The 26,650-nt window shown below is 46.2% G+C and overlaps 2 protein-coding genes across 8 annotated transcripts in view; both read right to left on the bottom strand.

Moving 5' to 3' along the window:
- The window catches only part of LOC119841246 (carbohydrate sulfotransferase 5-like), a 25,225-nt gene extending 5,070 nt beyond the window's left edge, over positions 1-20,155 (bottom strand). Inside the window, exons 1-2 of one of the 5 annotated variants that reach the window (XM_043495017.1) lie at positions 14,307-14,355; positions 2,696-3,407 (exon numbers count right to left, since the gene is read on the bottom strand). The gene's annotated coding sequence lies outside the window, so the exon portion shown is untranslated. Of the gene's footprint in view, positions 1-1,708; positions 1,932-2,695; positions 4,389-14,306; positions 14,356-20,053 lie in introns of those variants that run through there. The other 4 variants (XM_038368536.2, XM_043495019.1, XM_043495020.1 and 1 more) reach the window with 4 other exon arrangements.
- The window catches only part of TMEM231 (transmembrane protein 231), a 12,348-nt gene continuing 4,436 nt past the window's right edge, over positions 18,739-26,650 (bottom strand). For all 3 annotated transcript variants that reach the window (XM_043495024.1, XM_043495023.1, XM_038368537.2), the window contains exons 3-7: positions 24,792-24,920; positions 20,705-20,848; positions 20,347-20,428; positions 20,095-20,200; positions 18,739-19,671 (exon numbers count right to left, since the gene is read on the bottom strand). In XM_043495024.1, coding sequence (XP_043350959.1) covers positions 19,500-19,671; positions 20,095-20,200; positions 20,347-20,428; positions 20,705-20,848; positions 24,792-24,920 — 633 coding nt within the window. In that variant the 3' untranslated portion in view covers positions 18,739-19,499. The remainder of the gene's footprint in view (positions 19,672-20,094; positions 20,201-20,346; positions 20,429-20,704; positions 20,849-24,791; positions 24,921-26,650) is intronic.

Genomic DNA, 26,650 nt, shown 5'->3' with positions numbered 1-26,650 from the left:
TCTTTAGATTCTTTAAAACTGTCATCTTTTAAAGATTAAGTGACTCTCAACCTTAACTCTCCTATGAACTTCCACATACATCTCTGCTGATATAGACACCCAAACTATTTTGTTCAGTGTTACACATATGAAATGTAAAATATATAAGTATAAAACCTTTTACTTAGTGTCAATAATTAGTTTTTGTAATTCACATGTCTGCCTTGTCTTCCTCCCAGACTCCTTTTGTTTTATGTATTATTGTGGCAATTAAAGGGGCATTGTAAATTTTTGAAAAAATTGTACTTCTGTCTGAAACTTTCGTTACAAATTACAACTAAAATTAGTATAATGAAGGAGATTCGAATAGAGAAAAAATCTCTAATCTAAAGTATGATATAAACTGCAAGGAAGCATATGAAAGAAAAATAAAAACCTCAGTAGAACAGAGATTTTCAATACATTAGATTTGTCTCCTATTATTTTGCAGGGAGGGGTCTATTCCAGGAATACACATATACACCCAACACCATCAAAGAGTTATGGAAATAACCATATAGCAGCTTAAGCTCACCACCTAAGTACAACCCCATCTGAGGTAAGTACTCAGCTGGCTAGCCTGAGCCGCTGCCCATGCCATCACAGCCACGCTGCTCACTAGCTTGAGCAGAGCTAGCTTGTATACATCTACCCAAGGTGGGAACCGTACCTCCCAGCTGTTGTGTGGGCATACCCTTAGTGGTACAGCCATCTTCATTGGTCTTGGGGTGTTACTGGTATTTATATGCATTTCTTGGTATTTAAACATTTGTACTATTTTCAGTTGCATTCCCCAGCCATGCTATTTTCAGGCCACATTAAATCTATCTACATATTAATTAAAAAGAAAAGGAGTACTTGTGCCACCTTAGAGACTAACAAGTGAGCTGTAGCTCATGAAAGCTTATGCTCTAATAAATTTGTTAGTCTCTAAGGTGCCACAAGTACTCCTTTTCTTTTTGCGAATACAGACTAACACGGCTGCTACTATGATACATATTAATTGTGTAACTTGATACATTTCTAAACTCTTTCACAAGTTGTAGCAAAGTAAAGTAGAGTGGGTTTCTTGCAAGAACCATCACGTATCATCTGAATATAAAGATTTTTTAAATACTTATTGTTTATTTATATTGATATGCCAGGATTCACCAGATGATGCTGTTACACAAATTCTTACAATTTCTTTTTCTTTGCACAGAAATAGCATACAGTCTTTGCAGAAATGGGGCAATGTTGTTAGTTTTGTGATGCAATTTCTTTTGGGACAGCTTTTGCAAACAGGAGAAATTGCTCTCTGTGCTAATCTCTCTACCCAGAGTTAATTGTTTTGGTAGGGTTGCTTCCTGGGAACCAGGCATTAAAGTTTGTGATGAAATTCCTGAAAGAAGGGTTTTCACGCATGCCGTATGTGACCACTGTGCTCAAGGACGGGTGTACAAAAGAATATACAAGTCCACATCATTGATTTCTCCTCCAACAAGAAGCTAACTGTAGGTCCCCAACAACTGCTACTGGTGATTGGCAAAGGGCTGGCAATATCTACAGGTCCCACTCTCAGTTGTACTGGTCACTATTCGAACACATCGTAAAAAAATCCCTGTCCCAAAGAGTTTACAATCCATGTAGAGAGTTTTACAGATACAAGGTGGGAAGGGAAACAGAGGGACAGAGAGATGAAGTGACTCACCCATGTTTCCACAACAGGTCAGTGGCAGCGCAGAAATGGAAGCCAGGTCTCCTGAGTCTCAATCCAGTGCTCCAACAACTAGACCAGCGGTCCCCAAACTGTGGGGTAAGCTCCGCCCTCCAGAGGGGTGCAGAGGAATGTTTGGGGGGGTGCAGTGGGGCTTGGGCCAGCTCCCACGACAGGCGGGAGGAAGGGCCACCCTTGCTCTGCCCCCAGCTCCACTCTGCCCCCACCCCAGCTCAGGCCCTAGCCCCGCTAAAATCTGAACAGGCACAGGCACTCCTTCAAGGTTTCAATAAAGCAGATAGACTCTTGTCAGCTTTCCATCTCTATTGCTGTTCACCATCTTTCTCAAGCCCTTACCACAGCCAAAGGAACAAATTCCCCAAACTCATGCCATACATTTGCTGGTTTTCTCACCTGCACATGGGGAGTCAGCATGTTCTAGTTCAATGGTCCCCCAAAAATAGGACGTACATGAGTCCTCCCCCCTTTTAGGGGGGCTAGCCATGCAGACCCGCCCCTACCAGCCCCCGCATCCGCTGGAGCCCTGAGCGTGCCCCCCCGCACAGCTGGAGAAGCCCTGGCCGAACTGCCCCAGGCCGCCTCCAGTGTTGAACATCGGCCTGCGAGCTACCCCCAAAATCAGTGCCAGCCAGCCAGCCACTCCCAGTGTTGGCACTAGCACCAGTCCACCAGCCGCTCCCAGCACCAGCCAGCTTGGACGCCAGTTTGGGGGAGAGGGCGGAGCATGGCAGGGCCAGGGCTTGGCTTAGGGGAGGCTTAGCCTCCCCTGGCCTCATAGGTGCTGGAACTAGGGGTGGTGCGGCACTCCCTGGCTTGAAGTGGTTTCCATTATATGCAGTTTTTACAGTTTGGTTCAATGGCTCTCAGCACCCCCCCATAAAAATTGTTTAGCATTCCTTCCTGGTCTATTGTACCCACTGCCCATGTCCCCAAACTTTTTCGGTCATGTGCTCCCCTTACCGGTAATGGAATCTGTCTGGGGTTCCTGGGGCCCCTCCTCCTAGACCCAGCTCCAGCTCCGGCTCTGGCCTCAGCCCTGAACTCCCGGTCGCAGCTCCACTCTCAGCTATAGCCTCAGCTCCTGATCACAGCTCCAGCCTTCGCTTCGGCCTCGGGTCGTGGCCACATCCTCAGACCACAGCCCCAGCAGGAGGGAGAGACAAACTCCATAACAGGTAAGGGGGCACGACAGAAAAAGTTTGGGGACCACTGAACTAGACCATGCTGACTCCCCAGGTACAGATGGGCAAAACCAACAAACGTATGGCATGAGTGTGGGGAATTTGTTCCTTTGGCTATAGTAAGGGTTTGAGAAAGCTTGTGAACAGCAATAGAAACAGAAAGCAAACAAAAATCAATCTGCCTTATTGGAAGCATGAAGGAGTGCCTGTGCCAGTTAAGATTTCAGTAAGAGAGTTCCTTCATGGTGTTTTGCTACAGTTTAGGCAAATGTGCTGAAACACCATTGCTTCCCATCTCTCTATTAGTTTTTAATTTCATTCCCATTGTTTTCTCCTTAGCTTCTTGTGAGGGCCATTAGAATTCATAAATAAATCACAGGCAGTAGTTGCGCTTCAAGCCTTTTAAAAAAGCCTCTTCCAAGCTTCCTAGCAGAGACCCATCTTACTCCAATAAGGTGTGCTAGCTGGTCCCTGTCGGTACTATTATTATACTTGGCACTCCACAGCACCTCACTCCTAAGGACCACATAGCATTTCAGACATTAATCAATTTTGCTTCACAGCCCACAGTACAAACTAGGACAGGATGATTATCCCCATTTTACAGAGAGCGAATGGAGGAACAAACAAGTTGCCGCAAGTCACACAGAGACCTGAGGAAGAGCTAGAAAGCTGGTCTCTCCCCCTACAGAAGCTGGTCCAATACAACAGATTCCCTCACCCACCTTGTCTCTCCAACATCCTGCGGCCCACAGAGCTACAACAAGCTACATGGAGAAACAGGAACAACCCCTCAGGAGTCCTGACCCTCAGCCCGCCCTCTCCGCTCCCCTTTGCCCCCCAAACTGGCCCCAAATGCCAGTGGGGGGATTGGAGCTGGGACCCGTTGCTGGGGGGCGGCTCCCTGGGGGCCAGTTCTACTGCCCCGGTCGGCAGGGGAGCCGGGCTCCGGGAGAGTCAGGCGGGTCTCGCCAGGGGGATGGAGTGGCCAAGGGGCGAGCCCAGAAAGGAACGGGGGCTCGAATACACGGAGCGCGCTCCCCGCTAGGAACCAGCGAACTTGCCATGTAACGACCCCAGCCCAGCCGGTACCTGTAGCCGCTTCCTCCGCTCGCTGGAGACACCGCCGAGCGGGACGCGCAGACAATGAGCCGCTTTCAGACGTGGCCGAGCCCCTGCGCGGCGGGAGGAGGCGGGAAGGGGCCGGTCCGCAGGCAGCGCCCCCCGTGGAGCGGGAGCAGGAGGCCCCGGGCACGGGGACTCAGACGCGCGGGGCGGAGCGGGGGGGTCGCTCGGTCCCTCCAGTCCGTGCCAGCTTGGACCCCGGCGATAGTGTCATGACTCATCGTGAACGCAGCAAACGGCGCCGGGGAGAGCCGCCAGGTGGGAAGGAGCAGGGCTGGGGAGAGCGGAGGGGACAGCATGTCCCTGCGGCCCCTAGGGGGGTGTCACCGTGGACTGCCCCCGCCCCAAGCGCTGACCCCGCAGCTCCCATGGGATGGGAACTGTAGCCAATGGGAGCTGCAAGGGTGACACCTGTGGACAGCAGCTCGCAGAGACCCGCGCCCTCACCCCTAGGAGCCGCTGCGAGAGTGGTGGTGGTGCGGGGTGTAGGTCGCTTTGGGAGCCATGCCACATGAGGTAAGCACCACCACCCTGACCCCCTTCTGCACCTCTACCCCCTGCCCCAGCCCAGGGCCCACACCCAGCACCCAAACTCCCTCCCAGAGCCCGACCGCTGCACCCTCTTCTGCACCAATCAAGGTACCTCACTTTATTTTCATTTACTTCCCATTACTTATAGTATAGGAGGAAGATAAAAAAAATGAAAAATGGGGAGGGGGGAGATAAGAGAGAATGTTCTTTTTCTTGGCTGTGTCCTGAGGGGAGGGCTGAAAATAAAGCTGCAAACAAAGCCCCACTAACTCTAAATCTGCCACTGCCTCAGGAGCAGGGAACGAGGATGTTTTGATGTGTCATTGGGCATTGCTGCATTTTCTGTTATTGTCTTTCCGACTTCATTGAGTAATGGACCTACACTGTCCTTAGTCTTCATCTTGCTTCTAATGTAGTTGTAAAAATTTTCTTGTTACCCTTTATGTCCCTAGCTAATTTAATCTCGTTTTGTGCCTTGGTCTTTCTACTTCTATCCCTACATGCTTGTGTTTGTTTTTTTTTAAAGCATCCTTCATAATTTAACCTAGTGTCCACTTTTTGTGGGATTCTTTTTTGAGTGTCAGGTGGTTGATGATCTCCTGGTTAAGCCAGAGTGGTTTCTTACCATACTTCCTATCTTTCCTATGAATTGGGATAGTTTGCTCTTGTGCCCATAATATCTCTGTAAACAACTCCGAAGGTTCCTAAACTTTTTCTCCCACTTAGACTTGCTTCCCATGGGATCTACTAATTCTCTGAGTTTACGAAAGTCTGCCTTTTTGAAGTCCATTGTCTTTATTCTGTTTTCCCTCTGACCATTCCTTAGAATCGTGAACTCTATTGTTTCATGATCACTTTCACCCAAGCTGCCTTCCACCTTCAATTCTCAACCAGTTCCTCGCTGTTTGTCAGAATTAAATCTAGAACAGCCTCTCCCCTAGTCAGTTTCTCCACATTCTGCTAAAACTGTGAAAATCACTCTGGTTACAGTGTGTATGGTAACACCCATTGTTTCATGTTCTCTGTGTATATAAATCTCCCCCCTGTATTTTCCACTGAATGCATCCGATGAAGTGAGCTGTAGCTCATGAAAGCTTATGCAAATAAATTTGTTAGTCTCTAAGGTGCCACAAGTACTCCTTTTCTTTTTGCGAATACAGACTAACACGGCTGCTACTCTGAAAACTTTCCATAACTGTTGCTCTTCGAGATGTGTTTCACATGCCCATTCCATTATGGGTGTTTGTGTGCTCCCATGCTGTCAGAGTTTTTACCCTTAGCAGAACCTGTCAGAGTGGCCCGAGTGCCTCTGCTGTCTTGTGCACATTGCATGGGCATAAAGGGCTGAGCTGCCACAGACCTCCTCAATTCCTTTCTATTGGGATTACTCCAAAAGAGTGGGGAAGGAGGGTGGGTCGTGGAATGGATATGTGCAACACACCTGTTTTTTCTTCAAGTGATTGCACACATCCATTCTACTGTAGTTGATTCACAAGCAGTCCCATCTGGAAGTGGGTTCACAGTCTATTTGAACAAGGACTGGAGGACCACTCATCCAAATTTAGCATCATCTCTAGATTGTTGAGATTGTATAGTAGGAAGCAAACTTGTCGTATTGGGATCCAGGAAGTGGGCGGGCGAAGCCCGTCCACTACTAAAGGATCCCCCCCAGCCTAAGAGTGGGATCCACAGGACCTGGAAAGCCAAATAATTACAGGGGACAACTAATGAACAACAGGGACAGGGGTGCAATTAAAGGGTCAAACGAAGGGAACCGGACGGGGACACCGAGCAGAGAACCCTGGACAGCGCTCACTGCTCTTCAAAGATGTCAAGGGAGTCAGTGGACGCCGCCCAGAGGAACTCTGCCTGGAGGTGTGAACGGACGGAGGATCGGAAATAGGCCCCACAGTCACAGGAGACTCCATCGGCCAACTTCCTCACTTTGGTTTTATAGATGGCAACTTTAGCAAGGGCCAGGAGGAGGCTGACCAGGAGGTCCCATGACTTGGTGGGGCCACGGACAGGGATGGAAGCAAACTTGTGATAGGAAGAACAGGTTGCCACTTGCCAAACATCTAATATGGGCACATGAACCAGAAGTGCCACAGAAGCCGCTTGGGATGTAGCTAAATGACCCAATACTCTGTCCAGCAGTTCCATGTTAGCCAATTGGTAATACAGGTGAATACAACTGGCTATCCATGAAAAAATCCTTTGTGTGGAAACGGGCTGCCCTTCATTCTGTCCTCAAATTCAAAAAACAATTGAGACAAAGACCAAAACACTTAAAGTTCTTCTGTCTATAGTGTGCAGTAACTCCTCTCCCTTATTACTGTTAGCATATAGATATTCAGGCCTGTCTGTAAAGGCCTATACTCTAAGAATTTAGGTGTATTCTTATCACTTGGCTAGTTATAGAGGTATAAAAGAAAGAATCAAAATCACTGTCTGCCGGTGTAAGAACCTTCTCTTACTGTGACCGTCTGAGGCCCTGTTCTTAGGCTAAGGCCTTTGGTTAAGCAACAGAGGCAGCCATAAACTGGGAAACGAATGTCAGATCCTCACATTCCAAACTAATCACATTGAAATAAGGTGCTATTGGGCTGTTAGGAATACAGTCCTGTCCTGATAATGCCTATCGCCTCTAGAGAAAGGGAAGTGCCTAGAAGATGTAAAAGAAAACTTAGTTTGATAGCATCCTGTCTGGCAAGAACTCACTTATCAATAGCTGGGATGTGAAATCCTCATTTCTGTGTTTGTTCTATCACTGTAGTCCCCATTTCCCCATTGTTTGTCTATATAATCTGTTTCTGGTTCTGTGATTGTTTCTGTTTCCTGTATAATTAATTTTCCTGGGTGTAAACTAATTAAGGTGGTGGGATATAATTGGTTAAATAATCATATTACAATATGTTAGGATTGGTTAGTTAAATTTCAGTAAAATGATTGGTTAAGGTATAGCTAAGCAGAACTCAAGTTTTACTATATAGTCTACAGTCAGTCAGGAAGTGGGTGGAGGTGGAATCATGTTTGGCTAAGGGCAGGAATGGGAACAGGGACACAGGTGTAAGGCTCTGTGGTGTCAGAGCTGGAAAGGGGGACACTAAGAAAGGAAACTGGAATCATGCTTGCTAGAAGTTCACGCCAATAAACATCAAATTGTTTACACCTTTGGACTTCGGGTATTGTTGCTCTCTATTCATGCGAGAAGGACCAGAGAAGTAAGTGGGTGAAAGAATAAGCCCCCTAACAATTACCATAAGGCTTTGGGAAGAATATCCATATATAAATTGATATGAAAAGAGGAGATCACTTTCGTAAGGAACCTTGAATGGGAACAAAGGCAGACTTTATCTGTATAAAAAAACCTTGTATATGGAGGATGTGATATTAATGACCTCAACTCCCCTACTCTCATGGCTGATGTAATGGCTATTAAAAATGCTGCCTTCATAGAAAGATGTAACAGACAGCAGGTTGCTAGAGGCTCAAAGTGGCGACCCATCAGCTTTGTTAAGACTAAGTTCAGTCTCCATGTTGGAACAGTGCTCTGTATAAGTGGAAACATCCTGTCCAAGCTAAGACATTATCTGATTAAAATATGACCATATCAATCATTGTTGCAACCACTGTTATTTATTTGCAACAAATCTTGTACAAAATGTAGCATGTAAGATGTCTATGAAAAGGTTATGATTTGCTCGTTATGATTATGCTATCTGCATGCATGTATCTTTTTTGTATTTGAAATTATAAGTATTGGCCCTATAGCTGAGCTTCAAATGTTTGCTCCTGGGGTAATGCCCCACAAGGTATTTAGCTCACACAACTTGGAGGGACTGTTCAAATTAAGTGGCTCATCAAGAAATACTTAACAATGGGACATGCCCATCTGAATGGACTGTCCTGTAAACATACTGTCTGAAGTACAGGTAATGGCTTCCTGCTATAACTAAATGAAATTGGGCATGGACAGGTGACTTGCCAATGTGACTCCATACTCCCATCTTTTATCTGTAATTTTCCACTAGCTGTGTTAAGGTCTTTGTTTAAAACAATGGGTTTCCCTCCACATGGTGTCCTAGAAACACCTCCATTTTGCCTCTTTCCTGCTCAAACCTCTAAACTATGAACTTGTACTAATGGAAGCATTCTAACCAAGGGACTGAGGTCCTTCCAGTGATTTGAAAGCAACCAGAAACTTATCAAGGCAGCAGTTTATTCCATAACTGCTACAAGCCTAAACCAAAAACTTTGCAATTTACAGTATGTATTTAATTCCTTTAACCAATTTTAACTCTCATGGTTCTCTCTCTTTTTCTTTCTTTTTATAAATAAACTTTTAAAAGTTAAATACTAAAGGACTGGCATCAGCGTAAATTTTTGGGTAAGATCTGAGTTATATATTGACCTGGGTTTGTAGCTGGTCCTTTGGGATCAAAAGAACCTGTCATTTGATTAAATTGGTTTTAAAGAACCACTCATCTCTATGTCTAATGTTTTCAATGGTAATACAAGGACTGAGATGCCTAAGGAAACTGCTTTTATGACTTCTTGTTAGCCAGTGTTGTAAAACAGAAGTTTACTTTTGTTGTTGGTTTGGTATATCCTATGGGGGATTAGCCACCAGTCTTGGGGTGTTTCTGCCCTATTTCTCAGAACTTTGTCCTGAATTTGGCACTCTCAGTTGTGATCCAAAAAGGCACGGTTACAGTAGTGTAGTCAGCAGGATCCACAGAACCAGGTCAATTAAGCTTTGGATCAAAACCCCATGCTATTCAAAATTTGCATTTTGATATTGAGAGTTTTAAAAGTTAAACATCAGTGACCATAAGCCAGAAGGCATCAGCAGAAGCAATCAAACTGCAGGCCCTGTGTATTGAACATGTACAAAGAATGGCATATCTTCGAATGCAAGAAAAGCAAGCTGTAGAGAAAGCCAAGCAAGCTGAAGAGAGGGTTCACCAGATGCAACAAGAAAATGGCAGATTTAAGCTCCAAATTAAAAAAGCAATGGAAAAACAGCAAAAATGATATCATCTTGAAAGTCCAGTTTATAACAATGTTGGTATGTTCTATGATTCTAAGCTGTTGCCTGTGTTTAACTAGTTTTTCTTTTGCCAGGGAAAAGGTCTCTCTAACCTGGAGAAGGTGGAAAATAGCTGTTTGTCTGTGCAGAAGAGCAGTTTATATGTGAATAAAGTTTCTGAATGTCTGTCTAATATCTCAGAAGTGAATCTGGAATTAGATGAAGCACAGGGAGAACTCATTGATCAGGAAAATGTTTCTCTATCCCTAATTGAGGAAAAAAGGGGTAGATTTTTTGTGGATGATTGATTGTGGGCAAATAAAGCTTGTGAAGGTAAGCCTGAACAAGGTGGAAGTGATTTGTTTACAGCAGTTCAGTGTAATACGACTATCTGTAGAGAATAACCACCAGTTTGTTTTGTGTCTGCCCTATTTCTCACCAGTTTGTCCTCAATTTGGTATTCTCAGTTGTATCCCAGGGAGGCATGGTTACACAAGCCCTTTAAAAAATCTTACAACCATCAGGTTGGAAAAAGGGAAGCAGTTATCCACAGGCAGGTGAAATGCCAATATAGCTGCTTGGTGTACACTAATTGAGCTGCTCACTAAACCTGGATGTTTCAGATACAAAAGATAGTCCAGCACATGCTGAATAGATGCAAGGATTGGGGAGAACCCTTTCAGCCTCGACCTGACAGAAAACCTTTTCCACTTAGCAAGGTAACTTGACCTTGTTGATGTTTTTCTACTCTTCAGCAGTACCTCCTGCAACTCTCTGAAGCAGGATGCCTCCGCCGATGTTAGCGATGACGTCTCTAGGCCCTCCGGGGACGAGCTTGGAGGTTGGGGTGAAAGAAGTAGCTGCGATTCTGCAAAACTAGGTCTGTGTGAAGAGGGAATAACAGTGGGGGACTGATTGAGAGGTCCAAGAGCTATGAAAACCAGTGCTGAGGGAGCCATGCAGCGGCCATCAGTATAAGACTGGCCTTGTCCTGTTTAACCTTGCACAGAACTCTGGGCAGAAGAGGGATGGGAAGAAAAGCATAGAGCAGACTCTCTGATCACAGAAGTAGAAAAGAACTTGTCTGTGAGCTGGGGCTGTCTCCTGCTCTGGAGCAGAACTGGTGACATTTTGTGTTGTCCTTTGTTGCGAACAGATCCACTTGGGGAGCTCCCTAGAGCTGGAAAATGGACCTTGCTACATCTGTGCAAAGGGAACACTTGTGGTGATGAATAAAAAAACTGCGCAGGGACTCTGCCAGCATATTTGGACCCCCAGGAGGTGGGCTGCTTTCAGAAGTATAGAGTTGCTGATACAGCAGTCCCAGAGCAGGATTGCTTTTTGGTGGAGTAGTAAGGACCAGGCTCCCCATTGCTTGTTTACATAGAACATGGTGATTGTACTGTTGGTCTGCATCAATCCACCCCTTTCCCTGATGCGAGGAGGGAACAACATGCAAGCTAAAGGAATAAACAACAGGGAGCAGTGGGCTATGCATAGATTGAGATCTTGGGGAGACCAGAGACCCTGTGTCAACAGGTGTCGCATGTGAGCCCCACCACCCCAGCTACAAGGCATTCATTTGTGGGTGGGACTGTTCTTAATGTTTCCTCTGAATACTGTAGGGGTGCCTCAGTTTCCCCTATGCATGTCTTAAGTCTCTAGGTGGTGGGATAAGGGGGTGTAATTGTTGCAGAGCAAAGGGCCAGTGTACATAAATGGCCGACACTCTGTCGCCTGGCAACTGATGGCCTGGGCCCTTCCCCCCTGCAAGGTGAGAGCTAAAGGGTTGGAGAACAAAGGAATCAGGTGACCTCCTGGCCCGGGAAAGGGACAAAGCCCAGAGGAGGAGGGACTGGAGGGGAAGTCAGTTTGGGCTGGCTGTTGTCTGGCTCACTGCCCCCCAAAATGGACCTGGCTGAGGGGTCCTGTTCTCTGTACCTACAAGCTCTGTTTTAGACTGTGTTCCTGTCATCTAATAAACCTCTGTTTTACTGGCTGGCTAAGAGTCACATCTGACTGCAAAGTTGGGGTGCAGGAATCTCTGGCTTCCCCAGGACCCGGCCAGGGTGGGCTCGCTGTGGGAAGCGCACGGAGGGGCAGAGGATGCTGAATGCTCCAAGGTCAGACCCAGAAAGTTGGAAGCTGTGGGAGCTTTTTGCCGTGAAGACAGGCTGCTCTCAGAGAGGAGACTTCACCAGAGTCCTGACTGGCTTCGTAGGGAGCAGTTCCAGAGCACTGACCGGGGACTCCGTGACACCATTACTAAGGAAAGAGAGTGCTGAGATGGGGCTAAAGCAGGGATGGGCAAACTTTTTGTCCCAAGGACCACATCTGGGTGGGGATATAGTAAGCAGGGCCATGAATGTAGGGCTGGAGCAGGGGTTTGGGGTTCGTGAGGGAGTGTGGGAAGGTGTGTGGTGTGCAGGAAATGGCTCAGGGCAAGAGTGCAGGAAGGGTGCGGGGTGCGGCAGGGGGCTCAGGGGTTTGGGGTGCCTGAGGGATGCAGCAGGGGTCTCAGGGCAAAGGGTTGGGGTGCAGCAGGGGGTTGGGGGCTCAGGGCAGGAGCTTGGGGTGCAGGAGGAGCTGTGGGGGACGGTGCCTGCAGGTGAGGGCAGCACACAGAGCCCTCTGCTCCCCTCCCTCCCTCGGACCATGTGGTGCTGGCTGCTTCTAGGAGCAGTGTGGGGCCAGGGCAGGCAGAAGCCTGCCTTAGTCCCACTGTGCCACGGTTCTGGCAATCCTGCGTGCTGGATTGCAAGCCCTGATGAGCCGAATCTGGCCCACAGGACATAGTTTTCCCTCCCCTGGGCTAAAGGAACTCCTCTGCATACACTGGTTGGGTCTAGCCACAGTCTAGGGACAGATATGTTAGTGCACATACCAAATGTTAAAAGAAAAGGAGTACTTGTGGCACCTTAGAGACTAACAAATTTATTAGTCATCCACCCTCCATCTAACTCTTTTCCATCAGCCTTCTGCCTCAAGTTCCCTGTCACAGAGAGACTGACCCCTTTAAAGGGATATGGGTCCCACTTGTGCCATAATTAGCTGTCTCACAGCCTGAGGGGGCTGGGCTTCAGAGCCCTAGCTCCAGCTCAAGGCACAGCTTCAAAGCACTGTCTACTACTGTCTACTAGAGCTATTTTTAGAGTGCTAGGGCAAGCCCCGAGTCCAACAACCTGGGCTGGGAGGCTTGCTCCCACGGGCTCCAAAATGCTGCGTAGACATACCTATTGAGGCCAGGGGACAGCCTGATCAGCACCTGGGCCTCATAAAAAGGCAGAGAACAGAGTCTGGTAAAGAAACCACAGGGAAGCTCTGAAGTAGGGTCTGGAAAAAGCAGGAGACTTCATTGAAGCAGCCTGTGAGTCAGGGCTGTCTGCCAAAGCAGGGAACGCTGAAAGGTAGTCCAGAGAAGCTGAGACTATGAGAGGACTCAGTGCTCTATCCCAGAGCAGAGAGATTTACAGGTAGCCCAGAAGAAGCTGAGAACTGAAGAGGAGATCAAGCAGGCAGGGCCATCCCTAAGGGGTGTGGGATCTGGGACATAGGCGCTGAGTTTCTATCTGTCAGAAGGCGCTCCTCCCCCCGCAAGACCCGAACCCCACTCCATCCCTTTCCCCAAGGCCCCACACCATCTCTTTCCACCCCCTCCCCTTTCCGCCCTCTCCCCAGAGTACATGGCGCCCTCGCTCCTCCCCCCTCGCACCCAGTGCTTCCAGACGAAACAGCTGATCAGCAGTAGGCACTGGAAGGGAGCCGAATGGTGGGCAGAAGGGGCTGGGGGGAAGGGGAGGTTGGTAGGGGGGCTCCTCCTCGATCACCCCCCTGCCCACATCACCTCCCCATCCACCTCCTCATGAAGTGCGGGATCTCCTAAAGTGCAGGGCCTGGGATGGTCGCCCCAATTGGCCATACCCTAGGGACAGCTCTGCAAGCAGGGAAGACCAAGCAGCCCCGGTTTTCAGTTCTTCCACTCACCAAAAGTTGTTCACTTGACCTGGTCTTCACCAAGCACTGCTCTCTCTCCAGTCTCTCTGCTGCTGCGATCCTCTCTCTCCAGCTATGTGGCCTCTTTCTGCACCACCAGTCTCCCCCCTTCCTCACATGCCATCACTCTGCCTTTCTGTGACTTCCAGTCCATCAGCACTAACTTCTTGTCCACTCTCAGTCCTTCCCTCCCTGCCATTGATATGGTTGTTTAGTCTCTCCGTGCTTCACTCCTGCTTCCATTTCTTTCTCTGCATAGGATCTTGCTGATTTCTTCTGAGAGAAAACTGGCAAAATAAGATGCGACGTATGATCCCCTACAACTCGTCTCCTTCTCTCAAGTCATAGACAGAGAAATTTCTCATCTGCTCTCCTCCTCTAATCCCTCTACTTGCTCCAGAGACCCCATCCTATCTCCTGAACTCCCTCATGTCCCCTTCTATCTGCTACCTTACTCTTCTCCTTAATCTTTCACTCACCTTATAATACAAGTACACTTTAGTCTCATCTTTAAAAAAACAAAAACAAAAACCCACCAGCCTTGACCCCACTTGCCTCTCCAACTACTGCCCCATTTCCCCTCTCCTTTTCACCTCAAAGCTCACTGAAAGCACTGTTTTGTTATCAGATTTGCCTGTTACTTTGGGGTACACTCATTTATTAGGTTTACTCTTTTGGGGGGGGAGGTTCTGTAATTCTATCAATGTACTGCTTGTTTCAGAGTAGCAGCCGTGTTAGTCTGTATTCGCAAAAAGAAAAGGAGTACTTGTGGCACCTTAGAGACTAACAAATTTATTTGAGCATAAGCTTTTGTAAGCTACAGGTCACTTCATCGGATGCATTTATGCTCAAATAAATTTGTTAGTCTCTAAGGTGCCTCAAGTACTCCTTTTCTCTGTACTGCTTGTGTCACTTGTGTTCTCATACAGAGCTCTACTTCTGCAAATTCCCTCCCAATGGAGCTATCCTGCAAGACCTAGGTTCCCCAGAGCTGTGTTCTTCCAGTCCCAGAATCAGATGAACACACACATTACACAGCATGTCTGAGAGGACTGGGTTAATCAGCACTCCCAAGCTGACCCCTTATATGTCCCTAGACTCAGTAGGCTGGGTCAAGCAGCACTTCCAAGCTGTGACTCTTATGCCATGGGCACTGCCCCGGAATAGAGTATGTTTGAGCAGGCTGGGTCAAGCGGCACTTTGAATCTGCCACCCTCATATGTCCCAGGTTCAGCATGTCCCTATCCCCACTTTCACATTACAATTGTTCTGGTAGTAACCCACTTGATGAGCAAACCCCACAGGATTTTTGGGCGCTGCAGGGATCTTTAGCTTAGGTATGAGAAGCATTGCTGCAGAGCTAATGAGGAAGCCAAAAAACACCCACAGGGAGGGGGGTGGGGGAGAAGCAACCAGCTTAACCATGAAAGTTATTTACTGCCAGGTAACCACAGAGAAGTCAAACAAACAAAACCGTTATAATATTAAATCTAACTTAAATTTGATTATAAAAGTCAGGTTTAGAAATCTATAACTGATCACACAAGTCAGGGTTAGAAGGCTAGAGAGAGAGAGAGGTGGTAGCTTGAGGGTCTGGAGTGCTGGAGACAGGCAGAGCCCCCAGCACGATCAGTCAGGAGAAGATAAAGTCCCAATAGAACTGATGCAGACTTTGGATCCAGGCATCTGAACACTTACTTTAGTATGGGTTGGGGTTTTTGTAGGGAAGAACAATGGTTCAAGTACACTAGAAATGGTTTTGAAAACACTAGATTTGTTTGTGGGTAGGTATACTCAAGGGAGTATACCAAAGTTGTTTTGTTCAGGCTAGACAATAGGAGCTGATCATTCCTGGCTATGGGTGGTGTTCCTTCGAGGGAGCTCACAATGCAATTAGGCAACTTCAGTATTTTGGATACCAATAGAGGATTTATTACTAGAATTGGTCCGATAACTTCTGAGCTGGGAGCGTGCAGGGGTGGGTTCATTAATATCTGGAACAGAGATCCCGCATCATGCAGTGCTTCCCTGCTTTTCTGGTCCCAGAGTTTCATGTGGTTCTTGCCTTGGAATCTCTGTTCTCAATTCTGTATGCTAATGGGGATGCCTCCCTGTCCCATCTTAGATGCAAATGAGGCTAGGGGAATTTCTGTAATCCTGTCACCCTTGTCCGGAGGGGTTTAGGTGCGATTCCCACTGCCTTTTCATTGCTTTTTGTAAATCTTTCTTCTGGTTGGCTTTAGTTCAAGAGAGGCTGTCAGGGGAGGAAGGTCTTTTGTGAGTCAGACAGATTGGGTACTGCGCCCTGGTTCCCCAAGAACACAGAGCTGATAGGTAACAGTTTATGATCAAGTATCGGGGGGAGCCGTGTTAGTCTGTATCTACAAAAACAACAAGGAGTCTGGTGGCACCTTAAAGACTAACAAATTTATTTGGGTATAAGCTTTCGTGGGTAAAAACCCCACTTCTTCAGATAGTTTACAATCACTGTCTGAAGTTCCTTTCCTCCAATTCCACCCTAGACCCTCTCCAGTCTGACTTCAGCCCCTAGCACTCCACTGAATCCCTTTTCCAGTATGACGGAATATACCCGTGTTCAACCCTACACACTATTGTATTAATTTTTGCACAAAGCATGTCTTTTCAGGTATCATTTGAAAACTCATAATGTGCTGGTCACTATTGTTCTGATAAAATGTGTGGCAACACTGTATGTAAAGTTATAAGATTTCCCTGTATGATGTCCTTAACACATGTTCCAAGCCCCACAGCCCTGCCCAGACTGAGGTTGGCAAATATCTGCCCTAAACAAAGGAATGTCTGTTATGCTTAATTTTCATTTAAGTAGTAAACAGTCATCAAACAGGAAGGGAAACAAAGAAGACTCATACAGGTGAGGAAAAGCCATCAGGAAACATCTTTCTACATAGACTGCATCCTAGTGCCCAGCTGGAAATATTTTTCGAGAGAGGAACTGAAACTATAAAAAGGAGGGTCAAGCACCCCAAGACACCTCCCTCTCTCTCCCTGCCCATTGCATTCACTCCACCTGAAGCAACAAAAGAAGCATTTGTTTGTCTCTGGGGGAAGGATCCTGACCTACATGTTCTGGTCAGAAAGACTGAAAAGCTGAAAGCATGTGGTAAGAAACTTTGCTTGAATCTGATACAGTCTGTTAGTTAGGTTTTATTAAACGTCTTATCTTTGTTTTTCTTGTAACCATTTCTGACCAATATGCCTCATTATTTATACTCACTTAAAATCTACCTCTTTTCAGTTAATAAACTTGGTTTACAATTTTATCTAATCCAGTGTGTTTAAACTGAAGTGCCTGAAAAAGCATTTGAGATAATAAGCTGATACAGTATTTCCGGACTTAAAATATTTTGTATTGTCCAGGAGAGAGCTGGACAGTACAGGACATATTTCAGGGTGGGGTGGGGAAATCTGGGACAGAGTGTGTTGGGGTTACCCTGCAGTATACCCAAGGCTGGTAAGAGCCAGAATGTAACCCAAGCATGGGTGGCAGGCTGCTGTTACAGACAGACACTCAAGGGGTGGCTTGCATGCTGGAAGGCTGTTTGAGAGTGGCCCAGGTGGGAGCTACTTCAGCAAGGCATTGTAAGGCACCCAAGATTGCAGGGAAAGGGTAACACACCTGCACATTAGTCTTGATTGTACCCTGGTATGTCACAGCCAGGTTCTCTGATACCCTTTTGCTAGCCAAAGTGCAGAACCAGTACTCCACTCTCATTCTCCTCTATCTGTCAGTTCCTTTTGATACCATTGACCATGCTCTTCTTGAAATCTTGTCCTCTCTTGGCTTCCATGATTCTGTCTTCTCCTGGTTCTCCCCCTACCTCTCTAATCATGCCTTCAGCATGTCCTTCAGAGGATACTTCTCAACCCTCCTTTAAAAAAAATTTTTTTTGGGGGGGGGGGGGGCGAGTTCCACAGAGTTTTGTACTTCTCCCTCTACACCTTATCGCTGGTAATCTCATCCACGAATAAAAATTAAACTATCATCTCTACTGTGATGAATCACAGATCTAATCTGTACTCTAGACCTGTTTCCTTCTGTCCAAACTAAATTTTTGGTCTCTCTCTCACATCTCCCTGTAGATGTCTAGCCTTCACCTCAAGCTCAACATGGCTAAAAGAGAGCTCTTAATCTGTCCCCTACCCACTCCCCCCACCTCCTTTCTCTATCACTGTGGACACCATCATCCTGCCTGACATTCAGGTACATAACCTGGGTGTCATCTTCCACTCAGACCTCTCTAGGTCCTCACATCCAGGCTATATCTAAGTCTTGCTGATTCTTTCTGCATGACATCTAACATATGGTCTTTCTTATCAATTCACACAGCTAAAACTCTTATCCAGTCCTGCATCTTAATTACTGAAACATCCTTTCCTTTGGCCTTGACAAATGCAATCTTGCCCTGCTCATCTCCATTCAGAATGCCGATGCTTTGACCCTGTAACTACTCTCTTTGAATCCCTCCACTGACTCCCCCCCCCTCTATTGCACCAAATGTAAGATGCTTATACTCACTTTCAAGGCTTTTAATGACCTGTGCCATCCTACCCATCATCTCTAATTCATGATCAAGATGTTGACTCTCTCCTCTGATTGGCCAATGATACCTCCCTCCATCACCACTTGTTAAATTTTCAGGCAAGCACCTTTGTGCTCCCCCCCATCCCATGATGTTCTTCATGCTTGAGAGGTGCCTCCAGTAAACAGTCACAAAGCTACCCCATTAACCGCTTTTAACCTCGTCCTTAAAAGACTCTCCTTTGCCATGATGCCAACAAAACAAACAAACAAACAATGGCTGCACTGTTGGTGTACTGGTACCACTGCCTATCATGCTGGCCAGTACAGTCTCAATGCTTCCTTGTATTCACCTATCTGTTAGTACCCATTTGTCATCAATGATCATACTTTAAATTGTACTTTTGGTTAGGGACAATTCTTTTGTCCTGTGCTTGTACAGCACCAAGCACAATAGGGTCCTGGTCCATGAGTAGGTGCTGTGGTAATACAAATAAATAATAAAGTCCCAAAATGATAATTAATGTTCCCACATCAACCTTAAGTCTGCCCATCATCCAATTAAAAATGACACCTAATATTGCATTTTCAAAATATTTGGCATTTAATAAAACCTAATTTATATCATGTTAACATTCTGTCCTCAAAACAAAGAAGCAACACAGAAAGCAACAGGATTGTTGCCTGTTATGATTTTGGAACATGGACATTAACATTCCAGGCCAATGAAAGCATATGTTGAACCACAACATCTTGGGAAGTGTGCCGTTGCCTCTTCCCCATTCTTTTAAAATCTCTCCCCTCCCATTCCCACTCCTCAACACATTTAATGGCTTAATAGAACTTGAGTTTTCAGAACTGATTGGTGGTGCCTTTATATACAAAACTAAGACAGTATACGTAGTTTACATAGTTACTGTTACCATGTGGCTTTCAATTATTATATTGTGTATTTTAGACAAATTAAAAGCATATCTGATCAGCCAAAGGTGGTATAGATTTCAGCAGAACAGGTGCCATGTTGGCTTGAATGGGTTTTGAAATGCAGTCATATTGCAAAGATAACATTCTTCTTGAACTGTCAAAAATGTGAGAGCACACACTAATCACAAAGCAGTGATTAATCACAAAACAGTGCTCTCTCACAGCAATGTGATATCTACTAAATACAAAGAAATAAAAATGTCCAGACACGCTAGACTGTTGTAGCATTAACAGAACATGATCCAGAATGTAATTTACAAAGTTCCCCATCTTCAGAAATATGAGAATTCTAAAGAGAATGAAAATTAAGTAGACTTTCTTATCCTGAGTGTCTTTAAAGTCATTTCAGGCATTTGCTCAGGACTGGTGCTGTTTATAAGAGGAAACTGGCAACACTGGTATTGTGGTCAGCACCTGATTCTGGAACACAAAGATTTTTACCCTGTCAAATACCCAAAGAAAGATAAGCAGGATACTAACATACTGGATCCAGGCAAATTTGATCATTTCCCAGAAACCTGGCTGATATGTAGTAAGAGTCAAGGAGCGTTACATAGGAAGCATCTGAAACGTCTATTACACCAACTAAACTTGAAAACTTAAAATTAAATCCAGCACAACTGAATAGAAGTATGTATGTACATCTGGAGAAGGAAGAGGTTAGAAATAAATCCAGAAAAAAAATTTGACTAAGGGAATTGAACATTCTTTTCATAACCATTGAAAGATGGAGCCATAACAGAGCTAGAACAGGTTTCTAAAACTGCATTAATGTTCCAAGCACAAGTTGCTGCACCTTAGGATCTACATATTTGCCAAGAAAAGTTTAGGAACATTTCCACTCCTTTGATATTACATACAGATGAAGTGGGACAGACACTGTATTTTAAGTGCAGAACATTGTTAAATACCTTGTTACCTCAATGGAGTTCACATAACTGCTAAAGGATATAAAATAACCTCCACTGGGTAATGGATAGTGGCATTAATCACAAATGGCGCATCTGCTGCTCTTCCTACCAGCCAAACAGGGTTGGGATCAGAAAGAACTGTTGTTACTGCAATGAAAAAAGAATGAAGGCTCTTAAGGGGCCTTTCAAACTGATACCCAAAACACAAATCCCCAGAGAACAGCCACCAAACATTGTTATATGTCATCACAGATAAACTGTCCTGGGATTGGTATCCATTAGTTCAGACTTACCATTTCTATCTTGATATGCTGCAACGATGTTAGTGAGATCATAGTCACTTGCAAAAGGGCTGGTGCCATTGATCACAGATACCTGTTACACAAGATGATACTTTAATGCCAATATAAAACCTTCATGCCCCACTCTCCAGAAAGCTGCTTTTATCAAATTTGTTGCACAAAGCGGTTCTGTCTGTAAAGATAAATAATCCCATACCTTGGTCTGAATGGCTTGGCAGCCACAGGACCTTCTCCCACCCTCCAGCTCAGCAAACACACCTTAGTTTAGAAATTCTGGGTAGGGGTAATTCTGGTCATTACTGATGCAGAAAGGGTAATGAGAAGAAAAAGGGAGAAAGGTTCTCCTCACATTGTATCTGATGTCTGTTCCACAATGGCTAAGTGACTGCCTCTGGTGCAATTTCAGGTCTCCGTTCACATAAAGCTGGGACCCTGGAATAGGGGAAGACGACTGGATAAAAGCCATGCTCTGCATCACAAACGTTGACATCCTCTGAAACAGTGAACAGTAGATACAACTGAATATAAGAAAACTCTCCAAAGATCTTCTACCTTTGTAAGTCTACAGAATTTCCGTATGGGTTTTATTTTACATCTTCTAGGCTCTTAAATTTTAGTGTCAGATAATTTTAGACATGAGGCTTCAGAGATTCCAAGGTCAGAAGGGACTACTGTGATCATCTTTTAGACTGACCTCCTGTATAAACACAGTCCATAGAACTTCCCCCCAAATAGTTTCTACAGAAGAGGTGGGCAAACTACGGCCCGCGGGCCACATCCGGCCTGGGGGAGCATCCTGCCCGGCCCCTGGCTCCTACCCTGCTGTCCCCCCTCCCCTGCAGCCATGCCGCTGTGCAGTTTGCACCTGCCCACCTCCCAGGCTTTCCAATAAGCCTGTCCTGCCGCTCCGAGCGGCCTGGTAAGGGGGCAGGGGGAGCAGGGGGTTGGATAAGGGGCAGAAGATCCTGGGGGACAGTTGGATGGGGTGGAGGTGGGGGGACAGTCAGGAGACAGGGAGCGGGGTTGGATAGGATCCCATGGGGTTGAGGGGTCCCGGGAGCAGGGGTACAGGGAGCAGGGGGGGTTAGATAGGGGGTGGGGTCCTGGGGGGGCAGTTAGGGACAGAGGTCCTGGGAGGGGGCAGTCAGGGGACAAGGAATGGGGGGGGGGTTGGATGGGTCGGGAGTCCTGGGGGGGCCTGTCAGGGGGCGGAGGTGAGGATGGGGGTCGGGGCGGTCAGGGGACAGGGGGGTTGGATAGGGGATGGGGTCCGGGGGTTGGTTAGGGGCAGGGGGTCCCAGGAGGGGGCAGCAAGGGGACAAGGAGCGGGGGGGGGGGTTGGATGGGTCGGAGGTTCTGAGGGGGCAGGGGGCAGGAAGTGGGAGGGGGCGGGTAGGGGGTGGGGGCCAAGCTGTTTGGGGAGGCACAGCCAGCTGGCCCTCCATACCGTTTCGCAACCCCGATGTGGCCCTCGGGCCAAAAAGTTTGCCCACCCCTGTTCTACAGCACATCTTTTAGAAAAAACATCCAATCATGATTTAAAAATGGTCAGGGATGGAGAATTTACCATGACCCTTGGTAAATTGGTCCAATGGTTAATTACCCTCACCATTAAAAAATTACACATTATTTCCAGTCTGAATCTGTCTAGCTTCACCTTTCAGCCACTGGACTGCATTGTACCTTCCTCTGCTAGACTGAAGAACCCATTATTAAATATTTGTTCTCCGGATAGATATTTATAGACAGGAATTAAGTCATCCCCTAACCTTCTCTTTGTTAAACTAAATAGATTCAAAGAGTTCAATCTATCTCTATATGGTATGTGTTCTAATTCTTTAATCATTGTGGTTCTTCATAGATTCATAGATACTAAGGTCAGAAGGGACCACTCTGATCATCTAGTCCGACCTCCTGCACAGCGCAGGCCACAGAATGTCACCCACCACTCCTATGAAAAACCTCACCCATGTCTGAGCTATTGAAGTCCTCAAATCATGGTTCAAAACTTCAAGGAGCAGAGAAGCCTCCCTCCAGTCAACCATGCCCCATGCTACAGAGGAAGGCAAAAAAACCTCCAGGGCCTCTCCAATCTGCCCTGGAGGAAAACTCCCTCCTGACCCCAAACATGGCAATCAGCCAAACCCTGAGCACATGGGCAAGATTCACCAGCCAGATACCCAGGAAAGAATTTTCTATAGTAAATCAGATCCCATCCATCTAATATCCCATCTCAGGGGATTTGGCCTATTTACCCTGAATATTTAAAGATCAATTACTTACCAAAATCCCATTATCCCATCATACCATCTCCTCCATAAACTTATCGAGTAGAATCTTAAAACCAGATAGATCTTTTGCCCCCACTGCTTCCCTTGGAAGGTTATTCTTCTTTGAACCCTCTCCAATTTATCAACATCCTTCCTGAACTGTGGGCACAAGAACTGGCCATAGCATTTCAGCAGTCATATCAGTGCCAAATACAGAGGTACAACAATCTCTACTTCTACTCGAGATTCCTCTCTTTATGCACTGCAGGATCACATTAGCTCTTTTGGCTACAGTGTCACACTTGGAGCTTATTTTCAGCTTATTATCCACCATGACCCCGAAATCTTTTACATAGTCACAATTCCCAGGATAGAGTCCCCCATCCTATAAGTATGACCTTCACTCTTTGTTCCTAGATGAATACATTTACATTTAGCCATATTAAAACATATATTGTTTGCTTGCACCCAGTTTACCAAGCAATCCAGATCGCTCTGAATCAAGTGACCTGTCCCCTTTATCATTTACTGCTCCCTCAATTTTTGTGTCATCTGAAAACTATCAGTGACGATTTTATGTTTTCTTTAAGGTCATTGATAAAAAAAATATTAAATAGCATGGAGCCAAGAACCAATCCCTGCGGGACTCTATTGGAAACACACCCACTCAATGACAATTCCCTGTTTACAATTACATTTTGAATCCTATCAGTTAGCCAGATTTTAATCCATTTACTGTGTGCCATGGTTCATTTTATATCATTTTAGTTTTTTAATCAAAATGTCATGCAGTACCAACTCAAATGCCTTTCAGAAGGCTATACAAATGTATTTTTTTGGTTATTAGAAGTTAACTACTTTAACTGCTACTCAAACTAGTTTATAGAAGCCCCACAGAATTCTACATGTCACACCAGGGAATCCAACATTTTATTGCTGATGAAAAAGACAAAAATTTGGCCATGAAGTAGGTGGCTCCTTGGCCCTTTTTGGCCATGTAACCTACTGGAAGATTCCTACATTAATTTATTATAAGGGCAAAGCATGAAGAATTTCAGAACCTTCCACATATTAATAATTGCCACAAAAAAACCCAACCTTTGTTAACATACAGTTAAGGTTGACTGGTAGTGCACCTATACTTAAACCTCTAAAAACAAGGAAATATAAAGTTATGGTAAAGGACTCCCAGACCACGCTGCTATGCAAGCCTAAGTCTTCTTCTCTGCAACTGGCAATAAACATCAGGACAAAACAAAATCTGACCTATCCCTAACAAAATCTGCCATTTCCTGTGTCATCTTGTGTCCAACACAATGCTTTACAATTATTCCTCATCTTAACACCTACTGAAACCTCACTATGGCAGGTGTAGCTGGCACCTGATCTAAGGATTAGTTGCAGCAAGTTGCCAAAGCTTGTGCTCCCATTTCAGAAGAGGTGCATGTGCAGGAACAGGTGCAACTAGGGTGACCAGATAGCAAATGTGAAAAATCAGGAAGCGAGTGGGAGGGCAATAGGTGCCTATATAAGGAAAAGTCCCAAATATCGGGACTGTCCCTATAAAATCGGGACATCTGGTCACCCTAGGTGCAACTAAAGAAACGAGAGATCCCTTTTTTCTGGACTGTGATATGCAGGAGGTTCAAGCAGATCACAACAGACACTTGGCTCTAAAATCTAAGAACATATGAAAGAGTTGTAAGAATATCTGCTAAAATGGCTGCCACCATCACCCCTAAAGGCTGACATTTCACTAGGTACAGCAAGAAGGTAAGGGAATATACGTATGCAACATCCTTTTCTAACAAACTCTTGCATATTCTCAGTACCCACCAGAACACCACAGTTGCACTGGCATTCACACAGTGACATACACTCTGTCTTCTGCACTGTACTACTTCCTTGGAGAGTTCTAGCAATTGGGTGACATATGCACCAGAAAGCTCAGTCAGGAGTAACCAAAGATGATGTCCCTTTGGTTGGAAAGTAGGGAGAAAAATCAAACATTGATTTAGTTAGTCCTGACATACAGCAGACTTAATAAAAATGAAAATAATGATCTTTTTTATTATCTATTACATTATTGCTACCGGAATGTTGCACTTGGCACTCAAATACCATTGTGATAGAGTCACCTACATTAACAGAATCTGAGCTACTCACATGTAATTGGTAAGAGAAAGTCAGAATGAGCTGGACCGCAAGTACTTGCTCTGTAGATTGTAAAGGAAGTTCTAATTTAAAATGTAATTGGTCCATTTTGCCATCATGATTCTTGTCTTCTTCTCTAGTCTATAAGAAACAAGAACTTTATCAGAAATGTATGGTTTGGTAATGGTCTCTTATTACAGGCAGATATCTGGAAGTTAATTACAGCATACAGACACTAAAAAAAGAATCTCAAGATGAACAGACTACATGTGCGGGGGGAAAAAAGATACATCCTTATAATGCTACATTGAAAGCTTCATTTTTGCCTTGGACTCACAGCAAGCAGACTAGAGAAATGACAGGACTCTACTGTTCAATGTTCGGTTCCTTATTAAGCGGAGTGCCCCAGGGGTCAGTCCTGGGGCCGGTTTTGTTCAACATCTTGATTAATGATCTGGATGATGGGATGAATTGCACTCTCAGCAAGTTCGCGGATGACACTAAGCTTGGGGGAGAGGTAGATATGCTGGAGGGTAGAGATAGGGTCCAGAATAACCTAGACAAATTGGAGGATTGGGCCAAAAGAAATCTGATGAGGTTCAACAAGGACAAGTGCAGAGTCCTGAACTTAGGATGGAAGAATCCCATGCACCGCTACAGGCTGGGGACTGACTGGTTTAGCAGCAGTTCTGCAGAAAAGGACTTGGGGATTACAGTGGACAAGAAGCTAGATATGAGTCAACAGTGTGCCCTTGTTGCCAAGAAGACTAATGGCATATTGGGCTGTATTAGTAGGAGCATTGCCAGTGGATTGAGGGAAGTGATTATTCCTCTCTATTCAGCACTGGTGAGGCCACATCTGGAATACTGCATCCAGTTTTGGGCCCCCTACTACAGAAAGAACGTGAACAAATTGGAGAGAGTCAAGCTGAGGACAATGAAAATGATTAGGGGGCTGGGGTACATGACTTATGAGGAGAGGCTAAGGGAACTGGGCTTATTTAGTCTGCAGAAGAGTGAGGGGGGTATTTAAGAGCAGCCTTCAACTACATGAAAGGGGGTTCCAAAGAGGATGGAGCTAGTCCAGGGGGGGGCAAACTTTTTGGCCCGCGGGCCACATCTGGATGGGGAAATTGCATGCAGGGCCATGAATGTAGGGCTGGGGCAGGGGGTGGGGTGCAGGAGGGAGTGCGGGGTGTGGGAGGGGATCCGTGTGCAGGAAGGGGCTCAGGGCAAGGGGTTAGGGTGGAGGAGGGGGGTGGAATGCAGGAGGGGGCTCAGAGCAGGGGATTGGGGGTGCAGGAGGGGTGCGTGGTGTAGCAGGGAGCTCAGGGCAGGGAGTTGGGGTGAAGGAGGTGTGCAGGATGCGGCAGTGGGCTGCGGTGCAGGAGGGGTGCAGGAGGGGCTCAGGGCAGGGGGTTGGGATGCAGGAGGGTTGCAGGGTGCAGCAGGGGGTTTGGCAGGGAGCTGGGATGCAGGGTGCAGGAGGAGTTTGGGGTGCAGGTTCCGGGGTGGCAGTGGCACGCAGCTTCCTGCCTGCCCTGGCCCCTCACCGCTCCTGGAAGGGGCCAGCATCATGTCCCTCCAGGGCCTGGGGGAAGTGGGGCAGAGGGCTCCGTGTGCTGCCCTCACCTGAGGGTACCTCCCTCAAAGCTCCCACTGGCCGCGGTTCCCCGTTCCCTGGGGCCCGTGGCACAACAGGGCTGGCAATCCCACAGGCTGTAGTTTGCCCACCCCTGAGCTAGGCTGTTCTCAGTGGTGGCAGATGACAGAACAAGGAGCAATGGTCTTAAGTTGCAGTGTGGGAGGCTAGGTTGGATATTAGGAAAATCTATTTCACTAGGAGGGTGGTGAAGCACTGGAATGGGTTA

Source organism: Dermochelys coriacea, chromosome 12, assembly GCF_009764565.3.
Source record: "Dermochelys coriacea isolate rDerCor1 chromosome 12, rDerCor1.pri.v4, whole genome shotgun sequence".
In the NCBI taxonomy this organism is placed as follows: Eukaryota; Metazoa; Chordata; order Testudines; family Dermochelyidae; genus Dermochelys; species Dermochelys coriacea.
This window is presented reverse-complemented; position numbering and strand designations above follow the sequence as displayed.